The sequence below is a fragment of the Giraffa tippelskirchi genome, chromosome 6 (assembly GCF_054371585.1).
Source record: "Giraffa tippelskirchi isolate mGirTip1 chromosome 6, T2T-mGirTip1v1.2.pri, whole genome shotgun sequence".
In the NCBI taxonomy this organism is placed as follows: domain Eukaryota; kingdom Metazoa; phylum Chordata; class Mammalia; order Artiodactyla; family Giraffidae; genus Giraffa; species Giraffa tippelskirchi.
Window position 1 is genome coordinate 89436419 of NC_137280.1, and position 23686 is coordinate 89460104.

Below are 23686 nucleotides of genomic sequence, written 5' to 3' on the forward strand. Positions count from 1 at the left end.
CTCCCGGCTGTGCGGGCTGCGCGCGCAGCGCCTGGACAGCCCAACCGCCACTTAACGGCCGCCCCTGCCCTGCTGCGCGCGCAAGTTCGCGAAAGAGGCGGGGCCGAAGGTTCGCGCAACTACACATGCGTGGGGGCGGAGCCACCGTGTGCGCAGAGGGCACGAACGAGAAGGCGGGAAAAGACGGAATGGAGCGACAGGGAGTATGCTGCACTTGTTTACTTCGCGCGGGCGGCAGCCTGACGGGCAGGGAACGGCAGCGATCTTGGGCTTCCCCGACGAACCCGAGACCGGCCGCTTGTCTCCTGCCATCCAGGCCGCTCCTCGCCCGGCTGGGCCCCGATTTCCTGACTGACCTCCCGGGCCCTGACTAACCGAATGTGTGACTGACGCGCTGACAGACCAGGCCAAAAGGACCGACTTCCACCCATGGCGCGTGGCAAGAGTAGGGTAGAGAAAGACTCAGACACCCACGCACCACACCCATTTCTCTTTTTCTCCTACTTCTCTCCTCGAAGGACTCGAGCTGACTTACACACCAATTGGGAGCCCAGGCACCCTAGCACCCCAGCAGGAGACCCAGGCCTCACCCCGTCCCCTCCAGGTCTCCCCACCTCAGTCCTCCTGTGCTCCAGGCACAGGGTCCCCCCGGTCCACGCCCCCGTCCTCGTGGTGCCCAACCCAGCCCCGCCCATCTCTCCTGCAGGTCGCCAACATGCCGCAGCAGCACATAGAGGTGACCAGGGTTGAAGGGGAGGGAAGAGGGGGACCTGACCACTTCCTGCCCTCCCTCCCTCCCTCCTTTGACCTCTCAAGCGCTAGCTCTGCTCACAGGTGGACATGCCCCACGTAGAGTTCACTGACCAGGAGACACAGCTGCTGGGGGAGAACCAGGAACAGCAGCAGGGCGAGGAGAGCCGCGATGAGGAGGCTTGTCAAGGGCTAGCTAGGTAAGGAAGAACCCGGTCCATCGGACCCAAACAGACCCTTGAGTCCCTCATACACCCTTTTCTTCCTCCAGACCCTACCAGTGTCTACTCTTGGCACATTTGTTGCACATACTCGTCCACCATCTCCCATGTGCCTGGAATGGGAACACTGGAGACACAGTGATGCCAAAATCTTGGCTCTCTGTGCACTGATGCTGAACAGAAATACAGAGAGCTATGGAGGAGAAAGAATGGCTTTATTTCTTTGCCAGACAAAGAGGGAACACAGTAGATTAGCACCTCAAGAACTCTGCCCCCCTCCTTGGGAAAGTTCTTATAGACAGGGTTCGTGGTCAAGGTAGGTGATAAGGATCAAGGTAGTGACAGGCTTGCATTGTTCTGAGGGGTTGATGGTGAGGGAAGTAGGAGTCAGCCTCAACCTTCAGGTCCAGCTGATCTGGGGTCTACCTGTTTGTGGGCAGCCTACCATCATTAATCAGCAGCTTTTCCCACCTGGAAGGGTTGTCAGTATCTGCAGAAATAGCTCAGAGATATTGTGTATATCCCCTGGTGGAGAAATAAGACTTTGGCCCAAGGCTACTTTTGACTTTCTCCCTGGTCTCCTATCCCTTCCTTTCCCTAACAACTGTTTGAATCAGCCCATTGGAACTCAGGGAAGGTCATGGAGGCTGAGTGAATGTTGTTTCCTGTAATCAAAGAAACCTCCGGAGAAAGGTCTTAAGCCCAGGATCCCCACAGGGCCCTGCACGGTATCAATAGCATTGAGCTGACATTCTAGGAGAAAGTCTATAAACTCAGGAATATATGGTAGTCAGGGAATGCTGAGTGTTCTGGGGGGAAAAATAGGGAGAGTGTGGCAGATGGCCAGTTTAGATCAGAGGGTCAGGGAAGGCTTCATGGAGGAGATGATAAGTGAACCATGAGGGTAGGGAGGACTACATTCCAGGCCAAGGAACAGCAGCTGCAAAGGCCCCAAGGGAGCTGGAGCAAGCATGGGTAAGAGGGAAATAATAAGAGATACAGTTAGGTGATGGGACTTTGGGTGATAGTTACCCATGAAAAGATGTGGAATTAGAGGAGCGACAGGAATTGACTACTGCAGGGTGAGGCGCTTTTTTGCGGGGAGTGGGGTGGGGAATGGGCTGTGGCATGTGGGATCTTAGTTCCCTGACCAGGGATGGGACCTGTGCCCCCTACAATGGAAGCATGGAGTCTTAACCACAGGACCACCAGGGAAGTTCCAGGATTATTGTTAATAAAGTTTTATTAGGACAGGGCTGCTTCTCCAGAAGCAACCCAGACCATATGGCCTGCAAAGTGGAAAAGTGTTCCTGTCTGGCCCTTTATAGAAGTGTAGTCCATTGGGCTCCCCTTGTAGCTCAATTGGTAAAGAATCTGTCTTCAATCCAGGAGAACTGGGGCCTGGGGTTCGATTCCTGGGTCAGGAAGATCCCCTGGAGAAGGAAATGGCAACCCACTCCAGTACTTTTGCTTGGAGAATCCCATGGATAGAGGAGCCTGGCAGGCTACAATCCACGGGATCGCAAGAGTCGGACATGACTTAGTGACTAAACCACCATAATCTGTTGAACTAAAGTTTTAAAAGGCTTCCTCTGGCTGCAGAGTAGAGAACAGATTATCGAAGGCTGGATTGGAAGCAGGGAGGCCAGTGATAAGGCAACTGGAATAATTTAGGTGCAAAATGACTGTGAATTGACTTAGTGTAGATCCATGGAGGTGATGAGAAGTAGTCAAATTTTTTATAGATTTAAGAAGATAAAACCAACAGAAATTGCAATGTTGGAGCAAGAGAAAGAGCAGTGTTACAGATTACTTTAAAAAGACATTCTTGTCTTGCACATTTATTCACCAGATATTTATCAAGGGTCTCCTTTACCCAAACCCTGTTTTAGATGCTGAGGATACAATAGTGAACAAATCAGAATTCCTACTCTCTTGGAGCTGACTTCTTTTCACTTAGCAATATGTACTTAGTAATTTACACAGTGTACCCTCAGTTTATCTTTTCACCTATTGAAGGACATCTTGGTTGCTTTTAAGTTTTAGCAATTATGCTCCCAAGTTTTATCAATTTAGTTGTAGTTTGTATAGTTACAGTAAACATTCATGTGCAGGTTTTGTGTAGATGTAAATTTTCAACTCCTTTGGGTAAATTCCAAGGAGCACAATTGCTAGATCATACGGTAAGAGTATTTTTAGTTTTGAAAGAAACTACCAAAATGTCTTCCAAAGTGGCTAAACCATTTTGCATTCCTATTTTCAATGAATGAGTGTTCCTGTTGTTCTACATCCTCACCAGCATTTGGTGTTGTCAGTGTTTTAGGTTTTCCCCATTCTAACAGGCAGTGGTGATGGTATCATTGTTATGTTGATTTGAAACTTCATTATGAGGTATGAAGTTAAACATCTTTCCATATGCTTATTTTACAACTGCACATCTTTTGGTACGGTGTCCAGATCTTTGACTTTTTAAATTTTATGTTTCTTTTCTTTTGGATTACTTTTTTATTGCCTTCTATAAAAGGCCAGACAGGAACACTTTTCCACTTTGCAGGCCATATGGTCTGGGTTGCTTCTGGAGAAGCAGCCCTGTCCTAATAAAACTTTATTAACAATAATCCTGGAACTTCCCTGGTGGTCCTGTGGTTAAGACTCCATGCTTCCATTGTAGGGGGCACAGGTCCCATCCCTGGTCAGGGAACTAAGATCCCACATGCCACAGCCCATTCCCCACCCCACTCCCCCCAAAAAAGCGCCTCACCCTGCAGTAGTCAATTCCAATATTTTGGATGTCAGGCCTTTATCAGATTTGCAGGTTGTTTTTTTTTTTAAGTCTTTGTCTTTAAAAAATAATTGTATTTATTTACTTATTTTGGCTATGTTGGGTCTTCTTTGCTATGCGGGCTTTTCTCTAGTTGTGGTGCCCAGGCTTCTCATTGCCATTACTTCTCTTGTTGTGGAGCATGGGCTTGAGGGTGTGCGGACTTCAGTAGTTGCAACATGTGGGCTCGGTAGTTGCGCCTCCCGGGCTCCAGAGCACAGTGTCGGTAGTTGTGGTGTACAGGCTTAGTTGCCCCAAGGCATGTGGAATCTTACCAGACCAGGGGTCAAACCTATGTCTCCTGCATTGGTGGGCAATTCTTTACCACTGAGCGACCAGGGACGCCCCAGGTTTGTGTTCTGTAAAGATTTGCACCAGTCTGTGATGGGTCTTTTCATTCTCTTAATGGTGTCTTTTACAGAGCAGATGTTTTAAATTTTAATGAAGTCCAACTTACCGATTCTTCCTTTGATATTGTATCGAAGAAGTCACCACCAACCCCAAAGCCACTTATATGTTCTCCTGTGATGTCTTCTAGGAGTTTTATAGTTTTGTGTTTTACATTTCAGTTCAGTTCAGTCACTCAGTCCTGTCCAGCTCTTTGTGACCCAATGGACTGCAGCACGCCAGGCTTCCCTGTCCATCGCCAACTCCCGGAGCTTGCTCAAACTCATGTTCATCGACTCGGTGATGCCATCCAACCATCTCATCGTCTGTCGTCCCCTTCTCCTCCTGCCTTCAATCTTTCCCAGCATCAGGATCTTTTCAAATGAGTCAGCTCTTCGCATCAGGTGGCCAAAGTATTGAGTTTCAGCTTCAGCATCAGTCCTTCCAATGAATATTCAGGACTGATTTCCTTTAGGATGGACTAGTTGGATCTCCTTGCAGTGCAAGGGACTCTCGAGAGTCTTCTCCAACACCACAGTTCAAAAGCATCAATTCTTCGGTGCTCAGCTTTCTTTATAGTCCAACTCTCACATCCATACATGACTACTGGAAAAACCATAACTTTGACGAGATGGACCTTTGTTGGCAAAGTAATGTCTCTGCTTTTTAATATGCTGTCTAGGTTGGTCATAGCTTTTCTTCCAAGGAGCAAGTGTCTTTTTAATTTCATGGCTACAGTCACCATCTGCAGAGATTTTGGAGCCCAAAAAGATAAAGTCTCTCTGTTTCCATTGTTTCCCCATCTATTTGTCATGAAGTGATGGGACCAGATGCCATGATCTTAGTTTCCTGAATGTTGAGTTTTAAGTCAACTTTTTCACTCTCCTCTTTCAGTTTCATCAAGAGACTCTTTAGTTCTTCACTTTCTGCCATAGTTTTACATTTAGGGCTATGATATCTATTTTGAGAAATTTTTTGTGAAAGGTGCAAGATCTGTGTCTAACTTCACTTTTTTTGCATATGGATGTCTAATTGTTACAACTCCATTTGTTGAAAAGATTCTCCTCTCTCCACTGAATTTTCTTACTTCCTTTGTCAAAGATAAGTTGACTACATGTGTGTGGGTCTATTTCTGGGCTCTATTCTGTTCCACTGGTCTATTTTCTATTCTTTCACTGGTATCACATCAAGTAGCATCAGTTCTCCCAACTTCATTCTTCTTCAAAATTGTGTTGACTATGTTGGGTCTACTGCCAAGCTGACTTTCTAAAAGTCATGACCGTTCGATGCATGATACAGGGTGTTCGGGGATGGTGCACCGGGATGACCCAGAGGGATGGGATGGGGAGGGAGGTGGGAGGGGGGTTCTGGAAGGGGCACACATGTACACCCGTGGCAGATTCATGTCAATGTATGGCAAAACCAATATAATATTGTAAAGTAAAAAAATAAATAAAATTTTTAAAAAAAGTCATGACCAACCTAGACAGCATATTAAAAAAAGAAAAGCTATGACCAACCTAGACAGCGTATTAAAAAGCAGAGACATTACTTTGCCAACAAAGGTCCATCTCGTCAAAGTTATGGTTTTTCCAGTAATCGTGTATGGATGTGAGAGCTGGACTATAAAGAAAGCTGAGCACCGAAGAATTGATGCTTTTGAACTGTGGTGTTGGAGAAGACTCTCGAGAGTCCTTTGGACTGCAAGGAAATCCAACCGGTCCATCTTAAAGGAAATCAGTCCTGAATATTCATTGGAAGGACTGATACTGAAGCTGGAACTCCAGTACTTTGGCCACCTGATGCGAAGAGCTGACTCATTTGAAAAGACCCTGATGCTGGGAAAGATTGAAGGCAGGAGGAGAAGGGGACGACAGATGATGAGATGGTTGGATGGCATCACCGACTCGATGGACATGAGTTTGAGCAAGCTCCGGGAGTTGGTGATGGACAAGGAAGCCTGGCATGCTGCAGTCCATGAGATCGCAAAGAGTCGGACACGACTGAGCAACTGAACTGAACATTCTAAAAGATAAGATGATTTTTTTAATGTTATTTCAATTGGTGGCAAGTACTGTAAAGAAACAAAACTGAGAAGGAGCAACTAGAGTGACAGGGAGTTTAGAGTAGTTGATCTCTAAGGAGGTCACGTAAGGAGGAGCCAGCCAGGAGGCGTCTAGAGGCCCAAACATTCCAAGCAGAGGAAGCTGCAAGTCCCTGAGGCAGGGGCAGGCTTGGTATGGTCACCAAACAACAGGAAGGCCAGTGTGTCAGGCTTCGTGATTGGTGGTAGTGATACCCTAGTTACACTGGACAGACAGGCTCATACATTCTCAGTGCTTCCATCTGATAAGAAAGTCATGTATTGAACAAGCACTGACACGAAAGAGGTCAGGTTGCTGGGAAAACGTATCCTCTGTAATCGTGCATGTGTGTGCTCATTCAGTCATGTCTGACTCTTTGCGACCCCATGGACTGTAGCCCATCAGGCTCCTCTGTACATGGGATTCTCCAGGCAATTATACTGGAGTGGGTTGCCGTGCTCTCCTCCAAGAGATCTTCCCAAAACAGGGATTGTACCTGCATCTCTTATGTCTCCTGTATTGGCAGGCGGGTTCTTTACCACTAGTGCCACCTGGGAAGCCCATGTTCTTCCTAGTCCCTGGCAACAATTCCACTTTCTGTCTCTACAATTTGCCTCTGCTGGATATTTCATATAAATGAAATCATACAATTGTGTGGTCCTTTGTGACTGGCTTCTTTCACTGAGCATAATGTCTTCAGGGTTCATCCATGTTGTAACATGTATCAGAACTTCATTCCTCTCTATAGCTGAATAATATTCTAAACTATGGATGTACCACATTTTATTTATCCATTCATCAGCTGTTGGAAATTTAGATTGTTTCTGCTGTTTGGTTCTTGTGAATAAGGCTGCTGTGAACATCCATGTACAAATTTTTGTTTCTGTTGGGTAGATACCAAGGCGGGGAATAGCTGAAATCAGAGAAGTGACACTCTCAGGTTCCTGTTATAAAAAGACACCACCTGTTGTGTGAAGAATAGGTGGGAGGGGGTGGGAGTGGACCTGGGAGATAGGTGGGAGGCTTCTGCAGGATGTCTAGCAGGGCAGATGGAGAGAAGATGGGGGGGATTCATTTATTGAGGCATGAGAAAAGGGATGAACTGACGAGGTCTCCCAGCTGTGGTATGCTAGAGCCTGGAGCTGGCTCCTACCAGCAGGAGCCAGTTCTACTCATCTCTTCCCAACCTGGCATTTAGCAGCTTCATGTTGGTAGCTTGAAATTGACTATAGTGGGAGTCTGCACCATGGAAACTGGCAAATACTACAAATCAAGGTTTCCCCTGCCACCACCTCCTCCACCACTAGAGAGCCAGTTGCTAAATGCTTACCAGCACAGAAAGGGCCGCCCGCTTTCTGGCTTGAGGTGGTTTGGTTTCCAACTGGCAGAGGCACGAGTTGCATTCTGCCCTTGCTGAGTTCGAGGTGGCCAGAGACATACACAATCTTGGAATCAAGATTGCTGGGAGAAATATCAATAACCTCAGATATGCAGATGACACCACCCTAATGGCAGAAAGCAAAGAAGAACTAAAGAGCCTCTTGATGAAAGTGAAAGAGGGGAGTCAAAAATTTGGCTTTAAAACTCAACATTCAGAAAACTAAGATCATGGCATCTGGTCCCATCACTTCATGACAAATAGATGGGGAAACAATGGAAACACTGAGAGACTTTATCTTTTTGGGCTCCAAAATCTCTGCAGATGGTGACTGTAGCCATGAAATTAAAAAGACACTTGCTCCTTGGAAGAAAAGCTATGACCAACCTAGACAGCATATTAAAAAGCAGAGACATTACTTTGCCAACAAAGGTCCATCTGGTCAAGGCTATGGTTTTTCCAGTGGTCACATATGGATGTGAGAGCTGGACTATAAAGAAAGCTGAGCGCAGAAGAATTGATGCTTTTGAACTGTGGTGTTGGAGAAGACTTGAGAGTCCCTTGCACTGCAAGGAGATCCAACCAGTCCGTCCTAAAAGAGATCAGTCCTGGATGTTGATTGGAAGGACTGATGCTGAAGCTGAAACTCCCATACTTTCGCCACCTGATGCGAAGAGCTGACTCATTTGAAAAGACCCTGATGCTGGGAAGGATTGAAGGCAGGAGGAGAAGGGGACAACAGAGGATGAGATGGTTGGATGGCATCACTGACTAGAAGAACATGAGTTTGAGCAAGCTCCGGGAGTTGGTGATGGACAGGGAAGCCTGGCGTGCTGCAGTCCATAGGGTCACAGAGTTGGACACGACTGAGCGACTGAACTGAACTGAGAGACTGAACTGAACTGAGAGACATACACATGAATAAGTCCAGGACTGGGTTGGACTTTCTGACCGAGAACTCAGGATGCATGGGGCCAGGGGCCAGAGAGATGGCGCTGTGGGAGTCACTTTTTCCGTGAAGGAGCTCACCTGGGAATAGAATGAGGCTCAGGACAGGGCCCCTGAGGACTGCAGGCAGAAAGCCAGCTTCCTCTTGCCTCCTAGAGGCCTCAGTTGTAAAACAGAGCACAGGGTGGAATGGTTTCAAAGTGTGTGCTATCAACTGGAGACCAGAAAAAAGAAAAAGAGAACTAAAGTAGTTTGTTTGATAACACCTTCCTGCAAATAGTATGTTTAGACAGTGATCTAAGTGGTGAGGAGACACAGACAACTGCAAATCATTGAGAGACTTTGAGGAGTTCTAAAAGAGCTTTGGGTCGAGAAACATGGATTAGAACCAGTGCAAGGGCCAGTTAACAGATCCTCAGCAGACTGTCAGTGACATGATTAAAATGTGAACACATTTCAGGAGAGAAGAGCAGAGGGTGAAAGGAGTGGGCTCTGCAGCTTCAATTCAAACCTTCCCCTTTCCTGGCTGTACTTCAGCAAAACATCATTTTGCCCAGGCGCCAGCGATGCTGTTGTGTTCCTCCTTGAATGTTTGATTAGCTCGCCTCCCCTCCCGGGACCATCGCCTGCAGTGGTCGTAAGTGGCTGGCGAATTGTTTACTTGTGTATCTGTTAGAGGCCCTCAGAAGGAGGGCCCCCACCAGCAGGCGGCTCTGGCTCTCACGCCTGCCAATCACAGCTTTACCTGGAGCGAACAGATGGTCTCTTTGCTTAGACCCATTTCCTCCGCAGTTCCTGGGCCTCCTGCCAGCGTGGGCCCTGCTCGGAAACTAGGTCCTAATCCTCGAAGCTGAATTAGGGACTCTTTAGGACAGATCATCATAGATGAGTGGAGAGATGTGTTCACAACCCCCACCCCAGCCCCCCACTGCCCCACCCTGAGCACAGGCAGCCTGCTCTGTTGGGCCCACTTCCAGTCCCTGGCCTCCATCCAGGGTTGGGCAACAGAAGCAGGCCTGAGAACCAGGGAAGCCAGTGGAGAGGACACGGTGTGTTTTGTTTATTAAAGTTAATTGGTGAATGCAGGCCCAGGGAAGCCTATGATTCATTAGCATCCTGATTAATATGCAGCTGCTGAGTATTAAGAAAAATGAAATGGAAAGGAATAAAACCCCAAAGGGGAGGTTGGGGAAAATCAAGATGCTCTCTGCAGACATCTGATGCAAGCCTTTGTCCCACCACGAAATTTGAATGAGCCGATTTCAAGTGATTTTTCACCATTTGTGTAGCTGCCATGAAGACCGATTCCAGCTTCATCCCTCGAGCCTGAGAAAGGAGCGACTTTGAACAGTTAGCAGCTCAAGCAGGTTGTGAGCAATGACACAAAAAAGAAACACCTGGTTCTCTCATTGATTTTAATTTCAGACCCCTTATACAGTCGGGATAACAAAGCAACTGCAGTTACAAAGTGGCTTAAGAGCAAGAATGTTACATCCACCTCAGGTGGTAATTCTTGCATTTAGGTGTTCAGGGAACAGTGGTGATGCCTCTGGAATGAATACAGTGTACTCTGCCCAGAGTGCGTAGGGCGCCTAGAGGGAATCGAGCGTACAAACTGGCAGTGTTGTTATTAGTAAGCGATGGTGAGGTAGGGGTGCTCTGAATGCTGTCTCATTGAGTTGACAGAAAAGAAAAATCATTTCAGGCAAAGGGTGATGGATTTGGTGAAATTGTGGAAGGTTCCAAATTGCTGGGAGTGGAGGGTGAAAAGAGAACGTGGAGGCCTTTCCACAGGCCTGGAAAGCCTTGTGTGCTGCGCTAGGGAATTTACTTGATTCTGCAGCTGGTGGGGGGTCTTGTAGTCTATGGAGCCGAAGTGGGATGTCTGATTGTGGTTCAAAGGTTCCTAAGGCCCAGGTGAGAACAATAGGTGTGGGGCTTCGAATGGTTGGGTGGGGAAGAGATGATAGGTTTGGGAGAAGTTAGGAGGTGGAAATGAAAGGATTTTGTGACAGGATTCTTTTTAAATTAATTTATTTTAGGTTGTGCTGGGTCTTTGTTGCTTACGCAGGCTATCTCTAGTTGTGGAGAGCAGAGGCTACTCTTGATGTGGTGCTTGGGCTTCTCTTGTGTTGGAGCATGGGCTCTAGGTGAGTGGACTCAGTAGTTGTGGCCCTGGGGCTTTGTTGCCCCAGGGCACAAGGGATCTTCCTGAACCAGGGATCAAACTCATGTCCCCTGCATTGGCAGGCAGATTCTTAAGCACTGGAGCACCAGGCTAGTCTGATTTTGTGATGGGATTTGTTTTTGTTGGGGTTTTTTTTTTTAATCTTTTCATTTTCAAGAAATTTTATTTATTTGTTTATTTATGGCTGCACTGGGTCTTCGTGCCTCATGCAGGCTTTCTCTAGTTGCAGTGAGCAAGGGCTACTGTTGGTGTGGCACTTTGGCTCCTCTTCTTGTGGATCACAGGCTCTAGGGCACGTGGGCTTCAGTAGTCGAGGCGCAGGAGCTTAGTTGCCCCACAGCATGTGAGATCTTCCAGAACCATAGGTTGAACTTGTGTCCCCTGCATTGGCGGATTCTTAACCACTTGACCACCAGAGAAGTCTGATTTTTGGTGAGGGGATTTGGAAGAACAGAGAGAAGCCAGGCTCCAGGGTGGCTGCCAAGTTTCTGGCTTGGGAACCAGGTGACTTGGTGTTCTTCAATGACATGAGGAGGGCTGACAACTTTGAGTCGGTGTGCAAATTTAGAGGAGTTTGACATGCCTCTGGGACAGCCAAGTGGAGAGGGCCTGGGAGTAGTCAGGTACCTTACTGGGAGCTCAGAGGAGAGGCATGGGTTGGGGATAAGTTTGGGAAACATGGGAGCGTGGATGGTAATGAAAGCCCTTCCTAATCACTCATTCATTTATTCGATGCACTTTTATTATTCTTCCCATGAGAGGCAGGTCAAGAGGACAGCAAAACCGTTTTTTACAGGAATGCCCAGGGAGCCTTTAGTTGGTCTTTGTTTTCTATCAATAAGGTTTTGCTATAAAATATCTGCCTTGATCAGAGGCACACCTCATGTGTGACTGAACACAGAGCATCTGTGACAGATGCTCTGAACACAAGCGTCTGGCTCTGCAGGCAGATGAACTTGCATGCTTTGTGTAAAGCCAGAATAGGGAGGACTAGATCAGTGTCCTTCATTCATTCGTTTGTTAACAGTGGAGGACTCAAAATGTGCTGGATGCTGGGAATGCAGAGATAAATGGGGAGATAAGAGCAGCATCAGGAACAAGTGCACAGCGGTAGAGATAGGCACGGGGTCATAGGCGGCACTTCAAAAGAGGCAGCGGGGGCTTCCCTGGTAGCTCAATGGTTAAGAATCCACCTGCCAATGCAGGGGACACGGGTTCAATCCCTGGTCCAGGAAGATCCCACATGTCAGGGAGCAACTCAGCCCATGTGCCACAACTACTGAGCCCATGTACCGCAACTGTTGGAGCCCAAGTGCCTGGAGCTTGTGTTCTGCGATAAGAGAAGCCACCACAGTGGGAAACCCACACACCACAACTAGAGAGTAGCTCCTGCTCATCACAACTAGACAAAGTCTACGTGCAGCAGCAAAGACCCAGCACAGCCAAAAATAAAATATTTATTTAAAATATTATTTATTTAAAATATTAAAAACAAAAGAGGTAGTGGCCTAGGCTAGGTCTCACTGTCAGAGAGCAAGTGCAAAGGCCCAAGGGCAAAAAACCCATCTGGTAAGGAGAACATGAGAACCAGGACACAGCCAGGGTCTCAGGCCTGAAGACTTATGTGTCAATGAGAGCCTGGCCACCGTGGCTCTCATGCACTCAAGTTTCCCTGTGGTTGTATCCTGAGCCAGAAGAAAGAGCTCAAGCAGTTGGAGAAAAGCCAAAAAAATATTTGTATGGAGGAAGCATCCAAAAATGAAGATGTGTTTTTCTCAGTAGCTGTGCCTGGCTTGCAGTCATGTCTTTGTGGTTGTGCGTGAACTGGTGTGTGGAAGAGCTGCTGTGTTGGCACCTCCAAGTCAGCCCTTCAGAGCTGGAAGCACCTCAGGGTGAAGAGGAAAACCAGAACTTTGGGGGAAGCAGGGCCCAGGCTGGGGATCAAGCCAGCTGGGTGCCACACCCAGCTCTGCACAGACTGGGGATCCTGAGAAAGTGACACAATCGTGCTGAGCCTGTGTCCTCAGCGATGAGGTAAAGATGATGGGGACAGACCCCAAAGTGTGGTTGTGAGGGTGCAGCAAGATGAAGCAGGTAGCTTAGCATGGTGCAGGGCAGATAAAAAAATGGCCAAAAGAAAAAAGAGCATCTTACCTTAAACCCTTTATCTTTTTTTAAAAAAGATTTATTTATTTTTTGGCTGTGGTGGGTCTTCATTGCTGCATGAAGGCTTTCTCCAGTTGCAGTGAGTAGGGGCTACTCTCTAGTTGTGGTGTGTGGGTTTTCCATTGCAGTGGCTTCTTTTGTAGTAGAGCACTGGCTCTAGGATGCACGGGCTTCCATAGTTGCAGCTCTTGGGCTCTAGAGCACAGGTTCAATAGTTGTGGCCCTCCGGCTTAGTTGTTCGACAACATATGGGATCGAACCGGTGTTCCCCAGCATTGCCAAACTGATTCTTAATTAGTGGACCACCAGGGAAGCCCTTTAAACACTTTATCTTAATTTAAAACACCAATGGGTCTGTTGATCAGATCACAACTTTTTTTTTTTGCATAACCTCATTCATAATGCATTACCCACAATTTCCACTTTTGTGTTTTTATTTATTTTACCATCTTTTCTTTTAGCTGTGCTGGGTCTTAGTTGTGGCTCTCAGGATCTTTTGTTGCAGCATGTGGGATCTATCAATAGTTCCCTGACCAGGGATCAAACCCAGCACCCTGCATTGAGAGCACAGAGTCTTAAACAATGGGCCACCAGGGAAGTCCCCCACTTCTGTTTTTCTAAAGCAGAGCAAAAACTTATAGGCCTTGACAAAGCAATCTGTATGCAAAATACTTCTAAATTTTTATGCTCTTGGCCCTAATATATCATTGTTTGCCCACACTTGATTTAACAGTTGTATTTTATTAGGTTCACCGTTGTTCATTCTATTTAGCATTTTTAGACAGCTATCCTTTTTTCACCATTTCACTAACTATGCATTTAGTCGAATTGCATAATTATAGTCACATGTACAGTACTACTTCCCAAGTGGCACTAGTGGTGAAGAACTTGCCTGCCAATGCAAGAGACATAGAGACATGGGTTGGATCCCTGGATCAGGAAGATCCCCTGGAGGAGGGCATGGCAACCCTCTCCAGTATTCTTGGCCTGGAGAATCCCATAGACAGAGGAGCCTGGCGGGCTACAGTTCATGGGGCGCAAAGAGTCAGACATGACTGAAGTGATTTAGCACACACAGTGTGAGACAAACTCTTCTAGGGGTATTTTTTTTTTTATTAAAAAATTATCTTATTTTTGGCTACATTGCATCTCTGTTGCTATGCACAGGCTTTCTTTAATTGTAGAGAGAGAAGGCTACTTTCTAGGTGTGGTTTGAGGACTTCTTATTATGGTGGTTTCTCTTGTTGTAGAGCTCAGGCTCTAGGGTACGTGGCCTTCAGTCGCCGCGTGCATGGGCTCTAGAGCCCAGGCTCAGTAGTTGGGGTGCAGACTTAATTGCCCCACAGAATGCAGAATCCTCTCAGAGCAGGGATTGAACCCGTGTTCCCCCTGCATTGGCAGGCAGACTCTTAAGCTGTCCCTTCCCCTCAGGTACAGAGTGGGGGGGGGGGTGCGAGTGAAATAAACAAGTGTCACCAACGGAGAACACAAGACGCAGGTTCTTCTCCCACCACAAAGCTAATTCAGATCAGCCAGCCACTCTCAGGAAAGTTTGGTGCTGATCTCAAGTTTCCTATACTTTCAGAAGTCAGGTTTTTAGCCCCTCTGTTGCCACCTCCAGTGCCAACCGCCAGCTGATGGTGCTGGAAGGAAAGTCAGGACCCTACTTTTCCTCTCTGGACTCGAGCATCGAAATCCTGAAGAAGAGGGCCCAGGAGCTGATCGAAAACATCAATGAGAGCAGGCAGAAGGACCATGCCCTCATGACCAACTTCAGAGACAGCCTCAAGATCAAGGTGACTGATTCCCCCCACGTACTGCAGAACCCCAGGGAAAGGGAGGGGGTGTTCCTTATGTAAAACAAAGGGGGAGGCAATGAACTGCTGTTATGTTCCCCACATGTTCTAGACAGTTTGCATATGGTACCTCATTTCACCCTTATAGCAATTCTGCAGAGAAGAGATTAGACCCATATTGCAGATCGGTAAAGTAAGGTTTGGAAATAATTTGCCTGAGTGAGAGAGCCAGGATGAGAAGCCAAGGTTCACCTGTATCACAGACTAGCCCCTTACCTTCATGCTGGGGCTAATGACTGTGGCAGGAGGGGACTGAGGCATAACTTGAGTTATCACACCCACTTGTCCTCTAGAAGTCACATGATTTGGGAGAGTGGAAGTCCCTGAATGTGGCTGGGGCTTATGTCTAACAAAACTTAATGTTATGTTCAGGTCTGTTATTAATAGTTGTCCCCGATGCTTCTTCAGAATGTGTCCTGTAAGTCAGACAACTTGTGAATTCCACATGTCATCTCTCAATGACAGGCTGACTTCCTCCCTCGCCTCCATTCCTACCTACCTGGTACATAGCAAATTTAGAGAAAAAGATAACATAGCAGAAAAAAAAAGATAAAAATATTCAGATGATACCATCACCGAGAGGCCACTTTGTTGCATGTTTTCCTCTAGTCTCTGTTCTAGATACTTTCCTCCTAACCTGGCTGAGCTTATATACATAATTTTGCACCTTTCTTTTTAAAAAGAAAAATGATCTGGGATAAGGTTACACTAACATATATAAGTAATATGTAATATATATGTAATATATAATACATATATATAATATATATATATATATGTAAAGTCACATTCTTCTACTTTATTTGACCTAAACTTTTACTGTCCCTTGAATCATGTTTTTAATCACTCTTTGGAGATGAATAAAGTTGAAAATATTTCTCATAAAAAAAAAAAGAAAAGAAAAATTTAACATATAGGCCATTTCACCCCCAGTCACCAGAGTTGTTTTTACCACTTTTATAAGATAAACTGCAGAAACCTTAAAGAGCCAGTCAGAACAAATGTCTCGTGACGCCTCTTGTTTGATTTTCCAAGAGCACCTCTTATTCTTTCAAAGGTTTCAGACCTGACAGAGAAGCTCGAGGAGAGGATGTATCAGATTTATAATCACCACAACAAGATCATCCAGGAAAAGCTCCAAGAGTTCACCCAAAAGATGGCAAAGATCAGTCACCTGGAAACAGAGCTCAAACAAGTGTGCCAAACCGTGGAGACTGTGTACAAAGACCTGTGTGTCCAGCCTGAGGTGTGAGAGTTGTAGGGGCTAAGATGAAAGTAAATGTCAGCAGGGACTTCCCTGGTGGTCCAATGGTTAAGACTCCATGATCCCAATGCAGGAGGCACAGGTTCAGTCCCTGGTGGGGGAACTAAGATCCCATATGCCATGAGGTATGGCCAGAAAAAAAAATTTTTTTTAAAGTAAATATCCAACAGAGAGCAAGGATTTTGGCATTGCCTGGCCCTAAACCCCACAGGAGCTGCAAAAGCCCTGGCGCTCTGGCCATCCTACTCAGGGCTCCATGCTCCCCTGTTATGTGGTGTGTCCGAACTGAGAAGCCGGACTGTTATTTCCTACATTGTGTGTCAGCCCTGTGGTGGGTGACAAAAGGGACAAAGTCCCCTTTGCCCTCAGCCCCGAGCCCTGGAGGTGCCCACATGAGTTTATTTATTACAGCTAAGCCCAAGACTCTGACATGGCTCAGATCACTTCTGAGCTGGGGAAATCCCCGCTAGGTCCCAGTGTGCTTCACAGCCCTGTCACGTGTTCCTTTTTCCTGTTACTGGTTACCAGAAAGTGTGATCCAACACGGTGGGGTCAGACATGCACACTATTATTCTCTCTTTACCCCTCATTCTGCTCCAGCGTCCAGCATAAGGCACTTGCCCCCAGATGGGAGGGTCAGAGGGTGCAGAGTGAATGCTTGCCGTGTGGATGGAGCAGTTCACTTAGACACTGGTGGGTCTCACAAGTTCCTTCCATGTCACTCTCCTCCCCTCTCCCTGCTCCCCTGTCAAGGAGCTTCTGTTCTAAGGCAGGTGGAGTCCGTGCCCGTCCATGGTCAAAACTGGATTGAGACACTCAGTACAGAAAGTCCCATCTTCTCTTTAAGGAACACATTTGAATGACTTCAAAACAGAAATTTTGATATTTAAAAATCAGTGTCTCTCACTTCCCACCAGAAGAACTGGCTCCATCTGCCACCTCTCCAGCTAAGCTCCAAGCCCTGTGTCTCCCTGGAGAGGGGTTTGGTGCCATCTGCACTCCTAGGTGAAGTGGGTTCACTTGCCGGCCACGAACGCCTGGATCCCTGTGATAGCCCTTCCGAGGATCAGAGCGTGGATGTCATGAGTGCCTGGGCGAGAGAAATGCAGAGTCAGTTTGCAATCTTAACAACTCACAATTTCCCTTTATTTTTTTTTTAATTTTGCTTATATATTTTGGATGTGCCACATGGCATGTGGGATCTTAGTTCCCCAACCAGGGATCTTAATTCCCAGAGTCCTAACCACTGGCCCACCAGGGGGAAATCCCCCACAAATTCCTTTTAAAGTCAATCTTCATGTCCCCCCACAGGCTACTACTCTGGAAGAAGAACAGATTCACAAAGATGGCGAATGCTGACAGCTACCAGGAGAGCCCCTCTTAGTGACAGCCACCAAGGAAGGCCACCATTTGGGCCATGCTGAGAAAATTGTTTTTCAGAGTTCTGCAATGTTTCTTTGGCAAAAACAAGCAAACAAAACCCAACCGATGCTCTTTGTGCCAGGCCCCAAACCACAGCAAGTCCAGCCCCCACCATGGGCCCAGCTTTGGTACTCTCCCAGATTCACCCCACCCTAACCCCACACAGTTGATTAAATGTTTGATTTTCAACCCAGCCATGCTTTCTTCCCGCAGAGGTGGAAAGAGCTAATGAGCTCTGCAGGAAATGGATCAGGCCCTTTCTTACCCGCAGGAGGAACAGGAAAGCAAACATCAGACAATTAATTGCCTGTCCCAGCTGATCCCTGCCTCCCCGTCCTGGAGCCACTGCCCCAAGCCCCACACCCTACATCCCACCCCACATCCACAAAGGGAACACTCTACAGCCCTGGTGTTCTCATCATTCTTCCTTAGCTTCCCAAGGCAGAAACCAGACTATGCCCTCCCTTTTATGGAGCAAAATAATTCTCTTTTCTTCCTAAAGTGCAAATCTGATCCCGCCCCTCCCCTGCATAAAACCATCTGGAGGTCCCCCCAGCTTTTCCTCAGGGACCCTGTCATGCCTGTAGAATCCCCTCCCCCTCCCCTTTGCTGTCTGGAATGCCCCACCCAGACAGCACAGGGACCCTTCTTCAGTCTCTGCCCAGGGAACTCCTACACCTCCCTCAAGGCTTAATATGGCTCCACTTTCTCCCTCAGGGACTGAGTCCTGTTACAGCTCCCTCTAGTCTGTGTGGCTCACACTAGAATTGTACATCTTTTTTTTTTGGCCGCACCATGGCTTGGGGGATCTTAGTTCCCCAGCCAGGGACTAAACCCAGGCCACCACAGTGGAAGCACCAAGTCCTAACCATGGGACCATCAGGGAAGTCCTCACATCTTTTTTCAAGTATCTTTTTCTATATCTGTCTTCCTACAAGGCAAGGGGTTCTGGGCCCCATGGGAGTCACAACCAGTTACCAGGTGCAAACACCACAGCCTGCCAATGATTTACCTTTTCTCTCTCTTTTTCTCACATAAAATGGAGTGCTGATTCCTGTGTGTAGCTGCACACTCACCTCCTTGAATTCGCCAGCCTACTGGGCATTGTGCCCCCATCTGGGGATGCCCGAGGAAGCCGTAAGCGGGCTTGGGAACATCCCTCCTCAAGCATAACGGGAAAGGACTGGGAGTGTGTATTTCCATGGTCCCATGTGGGCCACTCCAGATGCAGGACCAAGGGTGGGACTTGCCCCACATCATGCTGCCAACTGGTGACAGACAGCCGACAGCAGGAGTTGAGCCTGCTGTCCCTGCCCCTCCTTGCTGTCCCCTTCCCCAGATGTGAGGCCACTGTGAACCCCCCATACCCCAGGAATCCAGCCCCCACCTTCATAGGTGTTCACAGACTCCAGGTTCATGACATGCCGGATTACGTGATACTCATCAGAAATCCCATTCCCCCCTAGCATGTCTCGGGCCTGGCGAGCAATGTCCAGGGCTTTCCCACAGTTATTCCTCTTCAGCAAAGAGACCATTTCCGGGGCGGCCCTGGGAACAGCACAGATGTCACAAACATGGGTTACAAAGAACTGACCCCGCTCTGGGCACCCAGACATCCCTACACCCCGGGCAAAGCCAGCCAGGGAGGAAGGTTACATCACAGCAGTGGACATGGCTCCCAGTAAGGGAGAGGTAGGCAGGGAGGGGTCCCCAGGGGCCATCAGGCAGGAAGGTCCTCTCTCCAGGCCCAACCACCACCATGCCCGGAAGAGGCACCAGGTCCTCCTGCCATAGCTGCCTGCCCCTTCCCACACACAGAGCCCCTACTTGTCTTGATCCTTCAAGCGGCCGAGCTGCAGGCAGGCATGAAGGCCCAACGTGATCTCGGTGAGCATGTCCGCCAGCTTTTTCTGAATCAGTTGGTTCTTGGCCAGTGGGACACCAAACTGGATCCTACGCGGGCAAGGTCAAGGCAAATCTTACGGGGTGGAGGGCACTCCCCAGTCCTATCCCAGTGCCTTTACAGGCTGCCGCAGAGTGAGCTGTGTCCCCACTCAGCTCACTCTGGCCCTGCTGTTGACTGAGCCCCTCACTGCTCAGAAGGACTTCCTCAGCCAATTCACAGAGCAGGGAACTTAGGTCTGGTGGCTGGGCGCCAAGGGTGGAGTGGTAAGTGATGGAACCCGAGCCTCCCCCCAACACCCCTGGGAGTTGTCATGGTAGCCCCCACACACCTGTCCAGAGTGTATTGCCGGGCCGTGTGCAAACAGAACTCAGCGGCTCCAAGCACACCCCATGTGATGCCATAGCGGGCGTTGTTTAGGCAGCCAAAGGGACCCTGTAGGGTTGAGACAGGGCCTCAGCCCCACCAAGAGATGAGAGAACCTGTAGAGAACTAACTTAAGTGCCCCCTCCCCAGACACCCAATATGCAGTCAGTGTAAACCAGGGAGACTCAGGACAACTGTTGAAGTCACACATGGCCTTGGCATCAAAGCCAACAATGCACATAGGGTTTCGCTTCCTGCCTACTCACTCTTGGTTTTCATACAGTTCTCCCCAGTCCAAGGTCTGGACAGGAGGCTCAGATCTAGGGTCTGAGGTAAGGAGACAGGAAGATGCACATACAAGCAGAATTAAGTTGGTTCAGGCCTCTATGCGTCCCGGGCCAAGCCAGCTTGAGTGAGATGGTCACCAAAATGGGGCAGTTTTGGGTTTCCCTTGTGGCTCAGTGGTAAAGAATCCACCTGCCAATGCAGGAGACACAGGTTTGATCTCTGGTCCAGGAAGATCCCACATGCCACAGAGCAACAAAGCCAGTGCACGACTATTGAACCTGTGCTCTAGAACCCAGGAACCACAACTACAGAAGCCTATATACCACAACTAGAGAGTAGCCCCCACTCACTGCAATTAGACAAAAGTCCATGTAGCAATGAACACCCAGCACAGCTAAAAATTAAAAAGGAGAGGGAGGCAGTTTCAGGACACATTGGTGAGCCAGGCAGAGCCTCTCCAAGTCACTACTGTTTGGGCTCCACGGGTATCTGTTCCCCAGCTGGGTCTCTGGCAAGGGGCCTGCCCAAGAAAAGAGAAGCAGCAGGTGACTTGATATCAGTTCCCAAGGTGGTTGCTGCTTACCGCCAGACCAGACACCCCAGGCAGCACATTCTCCTCTGGCACCTCCACATCATCCATAATAATCATCCCTGTGGATGATGCCCGCAGAGAGAACTTGCCCTCAATCTTGGGGGTTGAGAGGCCCCGCATCCCCTTCTCCAGCAGGAAGCCCCGAATGCAGCGATCCTCACACCGAGCCCATACTATCAGCAAGTCGGCCACTGGTGAGTTGGTGATCCTGGAGGCAGGACAGGCAGTGAGGGGTCTGGCCATCACCCACTGCCCCTGCCCACCTGCCTGAGGCCCCCAGGCTCCTGCCTCACCAGGTCTTGGACCCGTTGAGGGTGTAGCTCCTGTTGGATGGGTTGTGGCGGGCTCTGGTCTCCATGCCGCTAGGGTCACTCCCGTGGTTGGGCTCCGTGAGCCCAAAGCAGCCCAGCAGCTCCCCCTTGGCTGCAGGCATGAGACGAGATCATGAGGCTGACAGCCCCCTATCCAACCCCTCTACTGAAAACTGTGGGCCTTTCCACTGAGCCAGGCCAAGGCAGACCTGGCCCTGGCCTCACGGCACTCCCAGGAGGTAGGGGGGATAGATATCTCACCCAGGTCACAATGCCATAATGGGGGGAGGTCCAAACAGGAGTCGGGAAGGGGTTGGCTAAACTCTCTTGAAGGGCAGTGAAAAGGAGTTAAGCAGGAAGAGGTATGCTGAAGAGCAGTCCTGGCAGTGAGACCAGGATGTGCAAAAGTCCAGGGATACAACTGAGAATTCCAAGCTGCTGAGTCTGACTGCAATGGAGCAGTCAAGGGAGTAGTCAGAAGTGAGCTGGAAAGGTCAGCAGAGGCCTGCCCACGTGGGGTCTTGTGGACCCAGTTGGGAAATTAAGACTTTAAACTTTGGGCTGCAATGGGGAGCAGAAAAGGCAAATCACTTGGGATATGATGGTGGTGAGAAAGGGGCAGAGTCAAGAGAGATCTAGGAGAATCAGGTGTGGGGTGGGGTCCAGGGTGTGGCAGGGGGCCTGAGGGGCCATTGGCAATACCCTTAGGGTGAGAACACAAGGCAGGCCTGAGGGACAGCCCTGGCCCTGAGTTTCAGATCATTGGGACCATCTTCTGTCTACCAGGCTCCCCAGGCAGCTGCTCACCTAGCCGGGGCAGGTACTTCTGCTTCTGCTCCTCGCTGCCATACTCGTAGATAGGGTACATGACAAGGGAAGACTGGACACTCATTGCTGACCTGTAGCCACTGTCCACTCGCTCCAGCTCTCGGGCCAGGAGCCCATAGGCCACCGATGAGACTCCAGCACAGCTATACCCTGAGGGGGATGGGCCAGGGTGGGGGGCGGGAGGGGAGAGAAACAGAACAATAGGGAACAAAGCCCTGCCCACTTGAGATCAGTGATTCCTGATGTCCAAGAGACAGAACCCCATAGGAGCACCCAAGGAGAGGGCACCAAGCTAGCTCTAGCTTGAGAGTTTATTCATTTCATCCCCACAGCCGCTTCAGACAGAAACATAACAGCCTCTCTTTGCAGACTGGGAAACTAGGCTCAGGGAAAGAAAAGGGCTTTTCAAGACACAATGGAGAGCTGCAGAGTATGGAGAGAAACATGTCCTCACCTTGGATGGTGGGGCCCAGCATACCGAGCTCCCCCATCTCTGAGATGATCTCCCGGTGAAAAACTGCAAAGGGACAGATGCCCCAACTTCAGGCCCTGCCTTTGCCCTCTGGAGCACTAGCCCAGAGCCAGAGGTGCTCTGAGGTCCAGCTAGAGCAGGCAGAGCTGGTGTGCATGATAGAGAGTTCAGGTTCAGGTGGCAGTGGGAGCTCCAGAGTTCCCACCCTCCTGCCTGAGCACCTTCGTTGCGATTGGCCAGCAGGATGCGGGGCATGAGGCGCTCCTGGCAGTAGGTGCGGAAGGTGTCCCTGATGAGGATCTCATCTGCTGTCAGCTGCTCCTCCAGCAACAGTGGGTCTCTCCAGTCAAACCCAGGCCGTGAAGCTGGGCGGGGTTGGAGGGAGTGGGACTCTACTCAGCCCTGTCCACCCAACCACCACGCCCTCCCTTCCCCCAGAATCCTCAGCTCCACCCCTCAACCCTCAACTAATGTGGGCTGCAAACAGGACTGGCAAAGTGGTCTTTCTCGGGAAACTCACTGCCTCAGCCCCTCTGGCCCTGGCCACGGCCCTGCCTCCCCACCTGGGCAGCCCTCGGATTCTGGGACAGAACACATCGGGGACAGACAGACAGGTGGACGAGGGGACAGTTGGATGAGGGGCGCAGACGCACGGCGCAACCAGGGGTCCTTACGCTTGGCCGATCGACTCTGGGTCTTCTCGCCTTTCTCTGCAAACATAGGACGGGAAAAATCACCCCGAGAAAGTCCCCGAGCCTCAAGTTTCTCCTTCCCCATTCCACCCCCAGTCCAGCACTGACCGGTCTGCGCTGTCGCCGAGCTCCACGAACGAAGGACTCGTAGGCCGGGTCCGCGGTTCAGTAGCCGCGCGTAGATGCCTCTCAGGGCCATATGGGCAGCGAGCGGGCAAGCAGAACAATCACAGCCGACCTGGAGAATTGGACGCGTCTGAGCAGAGCGGCTCCCACCAAGTGCCCTGGCCCTTTGCACCCTTCGCCCCTCTCGCCAATCCTCACCTGGAGCCTCCGGGTTCACTGCACAGGCCACAGTGCCAGAGAACTAGACTTTTGACCTCTGGGAATGGGCGGGGCAGAGGCCAAATGGGGCTTGTCATTGGTTGGTTCTAGGACCCTGCTCTTTCACGGCTCTGCCTTTTAAAGGGGCTACGGCAGCCTTGCAGATGGAAGCTGGCTCGTCTAGCAGAGATACCTTAACCCCTTTAAGGAACGGAAGTACGAGTAAGGAGCGGAAGGCGAGCGGGTCAATCCGATTGGCCCGCTGTATTCCTGCTCTGATTGGCCCTAGGAGGGGGCTCGGCCCACTCTTGGTTGGTCAGTTGCAGGGGGCGAGTGCAGAGAGATTCTGGAGTTAAAAGAGGCAGCTGAGACTAGAGAAAATGAGTCCTAGAAATCACGAGGCCAGATCTCCAGGTCTCCTTTAA

At 49.3% G+C, this 23686-nt stretch overlaps 2 protein-coding genes across 38 annotated transcripts; one reads left to right on the plus strand and one right to left on the minus strand.

The window, feature by feature from the left end:
- Positions 1 to 121: 121 nt before the first annotated feature.
- On the plus strand, positions 122 to 17674 carry SYCE2 (synaptonemal complex central element protein 2). Of its 35 annotated transcripts, none has more exons than XM_081504468.1 (6): positions 122 to 203; positions 707 to 736; positions 823 to 950; positions 14529 to 14739; positions 15857 to 16047; positions 17375 to 17674. In XM_081504468.1, exons 1-6 carry the CDS (start codon positions 126 to 128, stop codon positions 17445 to 17447), a joined length of 711 nt encoding a protein of 236 aa, XP_081360594.1. In that variant the 5' UTR covers positions 122 to 125; the 3' UTR covers positions 17448 to 17674. The 35 variants fall into 35 exon arrangements, with proteins under 35 accessions (XP_081360594.1, XP_081360592.1, XP_081360601.1 ...); XM_081504466.1 differs by having other exon boundaries at positions 15857 to 16045; positions 17352 to 17674; XM_081504475.1 differs by having other exon boundaries at positions 14565 to 14739.
- GCDH (glutaryl-CoA dehydrogenase) lies at positions 15742 to 23298 on the minus strand. Of its 3 annotated transcripts, XM_081504445.1 has the most exons (12): positions 23262 to 23298; positions 23046 to 23175; positions 22920 to 22955; positions 22467 to 22610; positions 22228 to 22290; positions 21753 to 21923; positions 20928 to 21057; positions 20626 to 20842; positions 19720 to 19823; positions 19313 to 19438; positions 18873 to 19033; positions 15742 to 17153 (listed from the first exon to the last, which is right to left on the minus strand). In XM_081504445.1, exons 2-12 carry the CDS (start codon positions 23134 to 23136, stop codon positions 17080 to 17082), a joined length of 1317 nt encoding a protein of 438 aa, XP_081360571.1. In that variant the 5' UTR covers positions 23137 to 23175; positions 23262 to 23298; the 3' UTR covers positions 15742 to 17079. The 3 variants fall into 3 exon arrangements, with proteins under 3 accessions (XP_081360571.1, XP_081360573.1, XP_081360574.1); XM_081504447.1 differs by lacking the exon at positions 22228 to 22290; XM_081504448.1 differs by lacking the exon at positions 23262 to 23298 and having other exon boundaries at positions 23046 to 23181.
- Between the last annotated feature and the right edge of the window lie 388 nt (positions 23299 to 23686).

Coding starts and splice junctions, on each gene's coding strand:
- SYCE2 (XM_081504463.1), top strand. CDS start 430: ATGGCGCGTGGCAAGAGTAGGGTAGAGAAAGACTCAGACACCCACGCA. Junction 737..853: donor TGCCGCAGCAGCACATAGAG/GTGACCAGGGTT, acceptor TGCCCCACGTAG/AGTTCACTGACCAGGAGACA. Junction 16,048..17,374: donor CTGTGTGTCCAGCCTGAGGT/GTGAGAGTTGTA, acceptor GTCCCCCCACAG/GCTACTACTCTGGAAGAAGA.
- GCDH (XM_081504445.1), bottom strand. CDS start 23,136: ATGGCCCTGAGAGGCATCTACGCGCGGCTACTGAACCGCGGACCCGGC. Junction 19,439..19,719: donor CGGCAATACACTCTGGACAG/GTGTGTGGGGGC, acceptor TTGCCCGCGTAG/GATCCAGTTTGGTGTCCCAC. Junction 17,154..18,872: donor GTCTGTGAACACCTATGAAG/GTGGGGGCTGGA, acceptor TCTCTCGCCCAG/GCACTCATGACATCCACGCT.